Source organism: Phyllostomus hastatus, unplaced genomic scaffold (assembly GCF_019186645.2).
Source record: "Phyllostomus hastatus isolate PE091 unplaced genomic scaffold, TTU_PhHast_1.1 phas_scaffold_317, whole genome shotgun sequence".
Taxonomy (NCBI): domain Eukaryota; kingdom Metazoa; phylum Chordata; class Mammalia; order Chiroptera; family Phyllostomidae; genus Phyllostomus; species Phyllostomus hastatus.
Window position 1 is genome coordinate 602,105 of NW_025334023.1, and position 9,842 is coordinate 611,946.

At 37.6% G+C, this 9,842-nt stretch overlaps 1 protein-coding gene across 1 annotated transcript; it reads right to left on the minus strand.

Annotated features, from left to right (window-relative positions):
- Positions 1-808: 808 nt before the first annotated feature.
- On the minus strand, positions 809-1,777 carry LOC123805327 (olfactory receptor 52B4-like). Its single transcript, XM_045817808.1, has one exon. It carries the CDS (start codon positions 1,775-1,777, stop codon positions 809-811), a length of 969 nt encoding a protein of 322 aa, XP_045673764.1.
- Between the last annotated feature and the right edge of the window lie 8,065 nt (positions 1,778-9,842).

The following is a 9,842-nucleotide window of genomic DNA, read 5'->3' on the forward strand; positions in this document are numbered from 1 at the left end:
AAAATGTAAATGGGATGTAAAAGGTTTTTGGTTAAATTATCAGCAACAACTATATTCTATACATATGTAAATGGTTTTCTGAATCTACTTAGTAAGTCAAAATTATTAAATGTCTAATATTACCAAAGAACAAAAAATACTGAAGCATTAATTGCTAGATGAGTCTAAGTTTACAAACTTTTGGCTTCATAGTAAGAAAAACTAAAAGATAAATGTGAATCTGTTAGTAAATGTCTTGTACTTTATTTCAAAAACACGTTTCTGAAAAATTATAATTGTCAACATTATGCTATGCTTCTAGATGTTATGAAATAAATTCATAAATTAGCCAATCTAAAGAATGTTAACTGCTTACTTTTTAGTTGTCAGTAAAAAATAAGGATTTAAGGGCTAAGAATGCTAGTTAATACACAAAAGATAATATGTCCTCAGTAAAAGAAGACATTAGGTATGGAAATGCATTTTAGAAATTTTAAATGGTTTGTCCTTAAAATAAGTCCTTAGAAGTATTTTTAAATTAGTGAGAAAAAAAACAGTAGGAGGGGCTAGTAAAGCTGTAGAAAGTTGTTCAGGCAAACTTTCTTTCTCTCTTTCTTTCTCTCTCTCTCTCCCACTTGTGCTTCTTTCCTTCCTGTTGCATTGACAACTGAATATGCATAGCCTATAACATTCTTGGTGAACTTACTCCAGAAACACAATTTCTGAGTTATTTCCTACTCTTTCAGTTTACCATTATTTCTACCCACCACTTCCATAGACCACATCATGAACAGCTACCAGTGCTGAAAACTCTGATCCTCTTCCGAAGTTATTTCTGCTTTGGGAAAAACATGTGAACTGCCTGCTCTTGAATTTGCTTGGTCTTGATCCCATAAATGATGGGATTCAGCATAGGAGGAACCAGAATGCAGACATTAGCCAACAAGATGTGGATATGAGGAGGAATATGACGTCCAAACCGCTGAGTAAGAGTTGTGAAGATGGCAGGCCCATAAAAGAGGATGATGATGCAGACGTGGGAGCCACATGTGCTGAGCGCTTTCTGACGAGCATCTTGGGAAGGCATGTGGAAGACAGCATGAAGAATCAGCACATAAGAAACAAAGATTAACAGAGCATCTAAAACCACTGTTGATATTATTACGAAAAGTCCATACCAGATGTTCACTCGAATGTCATTACAAGCATACTTGGCCAAGCCAATATGTTCACAAAAAGTATGTGGAATAATATTATTTTGGCAGAAAGTCAACCTTTTCAAAAGAAATATTATGGGGAAAATTGTACAGTAACTTCTCAAGAAGATGGTAACACCAATTTTCCCAATCAATGTATGTGTAAGAATGGTGGTGTATCTCAGTGGGTAGCATATGGCAATGTAGCGATCAAATGCCATCACCAGCAAGATCCCTGACTCAGAAATAAAAGTGCAGTGGATGATGAAGAACTGAGTGATGCAGCAATTCAGGGAGATCTCCCCAGCATGGAACCAAAAAATGGCCAAGGTCTGCGGTACTGTGCAAGTGGAGAGGACAAGGTCTGTTCCAGCCAGCATGCAGAGGAAGAGGTACATGGGCTCATGGAGGCTGCTATTTGTGATGATAATGAAGATGAGCAGACTGTTCCCAAGCAGGGCGATGACATAGGAAATGAAGAAGGGGATGGAAATCCACACGTGTTTGTCCTCTAGGCCAGGGATGCCCAACAAGTAGAAGACCATGTGGCTAACACCAGTGTGGTTTAAGGTAGTCAGGTGTGGAGAGACCACCAAAGACATCACTTCTTATTCAAAGAGGAAAAGACAGTATTTCCTGTAATATTCTTTCTGACAGCACAAAGAGATTTTGGCATATTCCACACATCCATCTTCTTTGAACATGCAAATAAAACAAGCATAAAAGGTCAATAGAATATAATCTCTGCTTCAAAGACTGATAGTCTAATTAGAAGGTATACATTCTCCTACAAACAGAGGATCATGAAAAGACAAAGGAAATTGTTCTATGTATCTGGGAAGGCAGTAACAAGTGTTCCCTGAATGTGAGAATTTGAACTTGACTTTATGGTGGGTACTTTATCACAAAGAGAGGAATAAAAAGAAGTGACAAAAGGAAACAAATCAAAGTGTAAGATCTTCGTGAAACTGTTTATTCTGCTCTGGGTGGCTGTGCCCAGGGAATGCAGAAGAAAGCAGGATAGATAATTGTTCAGGCTAATTTGATCTAATTGATGAAAATGAGATTTGAAATCTCTCTGGCTTCACCATACAAAATGCTCACTTGAAAAGAGAGTGGAGGAATCTTTAAGAGGTAGCATGGACAAGGCCTGTGTGCCTGAGGTGGGCACTGCTCCTGCTCATACCTTAAGGAACTAAGTTTATAAATGACTGAAATTGTAAAACAAGACACTATTGCTGGGAAGACATGTGCATGATATTTGGAAACTTTTTCTTCAGATTGGAATTCTATCATTTAGTTCTTAGTGTTCATTCATTCATTCATTAACTCTGTCATTTAGGAAGCAGTAACTGTTTTTCAGGCACCATATTACAAACTGGAAATATAGGGTAAAAGGGGAATTTGACTGAGTCCTATGAACTTGCGATTTGAGATAACAATAAATTTGTAAGCAGACAAGCTGAAGAGTGAAGACTACTGTCATTTCCCCCTAATAAAAAAGTAACTTTAAAACATCTAGTTCAGTAACTAAGTTATATCTCATGTTCATTAACATTGTTTCTTCCTCTCCACTTACCCACTTGGTGCCCATAATTTTTCTCTCTACGGAGGGAAATCAGCTCCAGTTACCATCCTCCAGTGCTAGGGGAGCATGTTCTGCCATCAGAGTCACCTGTCAAAGGAGTCCAATCATCTGGCCTAAGTTAGGGCACTGTCTCCTGTAGAGCTCATGGCTACTTTATGAAAAAGTTCTCTCCAGTGAGAGCAGCTAACCTCCTGCATGAAAAAAAAAGTGGGATGGCACCAGAGGGATGTGAAGGCTGGTACATGCACCACACAACTGATTGGGAAAGTAAAGGGGGGAAATGGCAAGAAGGAAGAGCCCACACAACACACAAATCAACAAATGCAGGGCTGTAAAGGAGGAAAGATTATGGAAGCTGGTGATGGGTGTGTGTCTGAGTAAAGGGAGCAATAGAGAACATTTTATTACTTGGAGCCAAAGCGAAAAGCCAGGGAGCTCAGAAATTGAGGATTTGCCTGTTCAATTGGTCTCCTGATCAAGTTAGAGTGACTTTGGTCTGAGACACGCTTATCTGAAAGGCCCATTCAATTCCTCTCCCCCATCATTCTCCTCTCACACCTGCCCAGGATGTCCTGGTTTACTTCCCAAGCCCTGCTTTGAGAAGCTCAGCACTGATTCTTGTCACTCTCAGTGCTTTTCTCATATTTTCCAAGAGGGCTCTGTAGTCTAATATCTTTTGCTTTGTCATATCCACTGTAATTATTAGGGCATTTGTCATTATTGGATTACTACTCTTTATTGGCCAACCTTCATTAACCTCAGTTACCCACATACTCTCAGCCTCCCTTCCCACTCCTTACCCTCCACTTTGCTGTAACCAACCAGACAGATGCCTCTCACCTTTGCCACTCTGTGTTCATACCCATCAATAACCCAAGTCCTGTGCCTCTGGCCCATCTTGGACATAACACCAGCTCAGTCCATACCCTAGCCCTGGAACCACCCCACCCACAGATGTCTATTCACTCACCAGCCTTTATTGAGTCTTCAGGAACAGGTGTGACATTGGAGATGAAATTCAGTTTGTTAGGGGGCCAGGCAGTTGGTTATTTATTCATGAGAGGCCTGAAGGAAGCACTTGCATCAGGTCCCCAGGGACACAGCTGTCTCCACCACCCTCACCCTCTTCCCAAATGGCCTTGATCCCAGGTCTGTTTCCCCACTTGCCTACAACTCCTCCTGACTATTTTATCTCCTGCTACGCCTCACATGCTCTGAAATCCATCTTACATGAAGTGATCACATGTGATGTTTCTCTACAAAAAAAACCTCTCCATCTAAACCAGCTTCGCTGCAAGCCTGTTTCAATACTTACATTAGCATTCAATATTGAATTAAGTTAATATTAATGTTATTTCCAATCTGTAATATTAATGCATGCAATTAATATGTAAAGATAATTTTCAACTTTTCATTCTTCATGTAAAGGATGATGTTGCAGTTATAGTCACCCCTGGAGTGGTGATAGGATTCATACTCATATGCATAAATAATGAGTTTTAGTTCTTTTCTAAGGGTACATAAATGTCTGTGCACAGTCTGTAGAAGATATATGATTCTTGGAATTTGTGATATATTTTTATTTCATTTACCTGCCTATTGTATCATTCTGTTTAGTGCTTGGCCTCCAAAACTCCACATTTATGATTGCTTGAAAAATTATTTTATTTTCCTTATATTCTTTTATAAGTATTTTATCTAAATTTTACTCATCCTGAATATATGGTGTGAAATTTTTTCAACTTGGAAATAACTTTACATTCTGATTACAAAAGTAATATTGTACCTTATTTTTTAGAAGTCAGATAATAAAGACAGAAAGAACAAAGTAATTGCACCTTTAGGAAAAACTACGTGGCTTGCCCTGGCTGCTGTGGCTCAGTGGATTGAGTTCCAGCCTGGGAACCAGAGTGTCCCAGGTTAATGCCTAGTCAGGGCACGTGCCTGTGTTGCGGGACAGGGCCCCCAGTTAGCGTACGCGAGAGGCAACCACACAGTGATGAATCTCTCCCTCTATTTCCCCCTTCCGACCCCTTTCTCTAAAATAAATAAATAAAATCTTTAAAAATAATTTTCAAAAAATAAATAATAAATAATAAATATGTTTCTTAGCATAAGTATATACAAGGATATTATCTTAGGTAGCATTTGATATTTTATGCTCTTCTAAAAATCCAACTAAGTTGTTAATAATTAAATAATTGTATAAGATTAATGCCCTGTATTTATTTGTACATGTTATTATGGATATAATTAGCACATCTGTTCATCTCCCAGTCAATGCTGAAGGAGTGCAATGAGTATGTGGTAAGGCAGAAGTATGTACAGACTTCAGAAGTAATCCAGTTCTGTGAGAAGCCTATTGCTATGGCAGTCTTGAGATATCATTCTGCTTTGTGCATGACTTTACAGTCAAACAGAGGATATTTGCTGAATTTTGTATTTCTCAGAAATTCTAAGATCGATTTATAATATTTCCAAAATGAACAATAAATGCTCAGAAATGCATTGCACTCCCTTGTTAAAGTAAGCCTACCTCTTTCTTCTCAGTGCCCATAGGTCTGAATTAACAGCCATAATTGTCATGTGCCTAGGGAACATTGATGACTTGTGGGCTGAAGCTGGTACATGAAAACCATGGGCAGCTATATCCTAGAGGCATGGATCTAAACATTTTGCATAACTATGTGAATGAGTCTCTTTCAGACCCAGAGTGGCACAAATTATCATATAAAATTAATCCACTGGTATAGAATTTCAGTGATATTAAGTGAATAAGGAGATACAGACATCTGCTCTACACATTATACCTACTAATAGCAATAAATGCTGTATTGCGCATTTAAAAATCTTCTAAGAATGCATATCTCATGTTAAGTGCCTTACCACAGTAACATAAACTTGCATATAAAAGTTTTCCAAGCCAGTGAAAGGGTGGCAGAAGGATGTAAAATAGAGTGGGACAGGAGAAGCCTCGTGGTCAGAAAAAGGATTTTACAGCTCCAGCTCAGAGACCAACAACCTGTAGACTAGAATGAACAAGACATATTTCATGGATATCAGCAAGCATTTATGCTGATGGTCAGAAGCCACCTGAACTCCAGCATCGTGCAGTTATCTCTGTAATTAAGGACCTCTGCCTCGATAGTGCCTGGGCACTGCACACATGCCTAGAGCTAGAATCAGCCTTGGAGAGAAAGAAGGCGGGGAGGCACCTTGAAATGACTGAGAAAATCTTGAATTGACAAGATTACTTTATTCAAAAATGACTACTTTGAACTTTTGACATTAGGCAAGAAATGACCTTAATAAAAGAACTATATTTTGAAAAAAAGAAAAATAGATAAAAATTGTATTGAATGTGAACTATGTTTAGCATAGTGTCTAAGCATGCAGTTTCAGAGGTCAGCTGCCCAAGTTCACATCCAGCCTCCACATTACTAACTGCAGAGTTCTGTTAGGTAACCTCCTTATGCTTCAGTTTCCCAATCTGGAAACTAGGATAATAGAACCTAGTACAGAGAATTGTTGTTAGGATGGAAAGTTAATACATGCAGAGTGGTCAACCCACATCAATCACTTATTAAATATCAGTTATATACAGGGGTTGGCAAAAAGTAGGTTTATTGTTGTGAGTACACAAAACTCAGAGTTTATTTTTGTATTGTTTATTTAACCTGCATGTCTTTTTCCATACAAACAATTTTAAACCTACTTTGCCCACCCCTGTATGTATATTTATTGGTCATGAAAAATAAAAATACTTCTTTTACTCCAAGACATCATTTTCTAAAATATCACATCTTTCAGAGAAGAGAGCCTAGTCCATGCTCTTAATAAACCATCCTGTACCTCATTCTATACCATAAATCTTTTGGACCAGAATTTTATTGTGTGTCTACAACAAAAGTATATGCAAACATTTTTTTAAATAATGGTTCTGAGGGCCCTGCCTGGTGTAGCTCAGTAGATTGAGTACGGGCCTGCAAACCAAAGGGTCACTGGTTCGATTCCCAGCCAGGGCACATGCCTGGGTTGCAGGTCAGGTCCCCAGCAGGGAGCGCATGAGAGGCAACCACACATTGATGTTCCCCTCTCTAAAAATAAATAATTCAACTATAAAAAATGGTTCTGAGGTATAATAGGCTTCTTTGAAGGTCATTATGTCAAAGAATCTACAAAGTTTATAGTAGCTGTGACATTTTTACATTTATAACCACAAGATCTTAAATTGAGATTCAGACTCTGAATACATATGCTGGACTTAAGAGTCAGTGTTCCCCTTAACCTAACCCAATTTCTTTCTTTCCTGTGTAGGAATGTTTAGTTTAATGTAGTTCAACTTATTTATTTTTGCTTTTCTTACCTTTGCTTTTGGAGTCAGATCTAAAAATTATTGCCAAGGCCTATGTCAAGGATCTTACAGCATAAGTATTTCTAGGAGTTTTATGGTTTTGTGTCTTACGTCCAAGTCTGTAATCCATTTTCAGTCAACATTTGTGTATGGTGTAAGAAAGTCTGATTCTTTTGCATGTGGCTGTAGTTTCCCTAACACCATTAATCGAACAAACTGTCCTTTCTCCATTGATATTGTTGGCTCCTTTGTCACAAATTAATTGACCTAACGTGCATGAATTTTCCATTGATCCATATGTTTGTTTTTATGTCAGACAATACATTTTTTATTACTATAGCTTTGTAGTATACTTTGAAATTAGGTAGTCTGATGCCTCCAAGATTGTTCTATTTTTTTCAAGATTGCTTTGGCTATTCGAGGTCTTTTGTGGCTTCACACACACTCTAGGATTGTTTTTTTTCTATTTATGTGCCATTGGAATTTAGTGGAACTGCATTGAATCTACAGATTCCTTTGGGCAATATAAACATTTTAACAATTTCAATTTTTCCAGTTGATGAGCATACTATACAAGGTCCAGCAGAAGTAAAGTCTGCTTGAGTGAAGTTGGTAGGGTAATAATATGGGTGTAATAATTTATAGTTTTAATTTGAATATTTCCTCTAAGGTATTGTATGGTATAATTGAGTGTAATATTGTTATGTCATAGAATTACATGCTTATGACTTTGTAATAAAAAATTTTATAATAAAAAAGAGCCATTATTTGTGCTGGACTCTGTATTTTTCCATTTATTTGTATCTTCTTCAATTTCTTTTATGAATGTCTTATAGTTCAGAGTACAGGTCTTTTCCCTTCTTGGTTAAATGTATCACTGTGGATTTTATTCTTCTTCATGCAATAGTCAATGAGGTTGCTGTCTTAATTTCTCTTTCTGATATTTTGTTATTAGTTTATAAAACAATATATTTTTCTATATTAATTTTATAGCCTACAATCCTACTGAATTTGTTGATTAGTTCCAATAGTGTTTGGTGGAGTTTTTAGGGTTTTCTATATTTATTATTATGTGGTTGGACTCCAGTCAATTTTTGGAAAACACAAATTTTGTTAAGATTTATTTATGAGGTACATTTGAAAAACTTTTTGCACATCAAAAGCACATTCAACCTGGCCAGGACCAATAACATATATATAGTAAATTTTTCAAAAATCTTCCCTATATTGTACCACAAAATAAGTAAATGTGTATTAATGCTTATGTTCATAACAATTTTATTTATTCTGTAAATTATTTGGATGTAAATATTAAATAAGAATCTGCTACTTTGCTAAATTATAGTACATCACATAATAGTATGTTTTATATTTAATAAACTTTATATTTATAGTAATGAGGAGTTCCAGACAAGATGGAAGCATAGATAGAAACACTTCACTTCCTTGTACAACCCAAAGAAGGATAACAACCAATTTAAAAACAATAAACAACCAGAACTGCCAAGATATCAAACTGCATGGAACTCCAACAACCAAGCAGTTAAAGAAACATTCATCCAGACCAGTAGGAGGGGCGGAGACAGGCAGCTTGGCTGGTGGAGAGGTTCCTCAGCAAGGTGGCAGACCATGTAGGCAAGGTAAGGCTAGCTGACTGGAATCTAAAGTCTAATCCTGTACCTGTAAAAAACTGTGGGGGTTGCAAAGGCGGGAGAAACACCCAGTCTCACGGAAGAGTTCATTTAAGAACCAGGCTAGAGTAGAGTGAGTTAGCAGCATTGTTCCCTCTCTGACCCCTCCCTCACATACAGCATCACAAAACAGCAAAGAGTGTTGCCCCGCCCTGGCAAATACCTAAGGCTCCACCCCCTTACAACATAACAGGCCCACCAAGACAAAGAAATTAGCCCAAATGAAAGAACAGATTGAAACTTCAGGAAAAGAGATAAGCAACAAGGTGATAGACAACCTATCTGACACAGAGTTCAAAACGCTATTAACCAGGATGCTCACAGAACTGGTTGAGCTCAGTTGCAAAATGAAGGGAGAAATGAAGGCTACACAAAATGAAACAAAGAGAAATCCACAGGGAACCAACAGAGAAGAGAAGGAAGCCAGGACTCAAATGATTTGGAACAAAAGGAAGAAATAAACATTCAACCAGAATGGAATGAAAAAACACGACTTCAAAAAAATGAGGAGAGGCTTTGGAAACTCTGGGACAACTTTAAACGTTCCAACATCCAAATCATAGGGGTGCCAGGAGAAAAGGAAGAGCAAGAAATTGTAAACCCATTTGAACAAATAATGAAGGAGAACTGGTGAAGGAAATAGACTTCCAGGAAGTCCAGGAAGTGCAGAGAGTCCCAAAGAAACTGGACCCAAGGAAGAACACACCTAGGCACACCATAAGTAAGTTACCCAAGATTAAAGATAAGGAGAGAATCTTAAAAGCAGCAAGAGGAAAAGAAAGAGTTACCTACAAAGGAGTTCCCATAAGACTAGCAGCTCATTTCTCAAAGGAAATGCCTTACAGGCAAGAAGGGGCTGGAAAGAGTCAAGTCATGAAAGGCAAAGACCTACAGGCATCCAAGATTACTCTATCCAGCAAAGCTATCATTTAGAATGGAAGGGCAGATAAAATGCTTCCCAGATAAGGTCAAGTCAAAGGAGTTCATCATCACTAAGCCCTTATTATATGAAATGTTAAAGGGATTTATCTAAG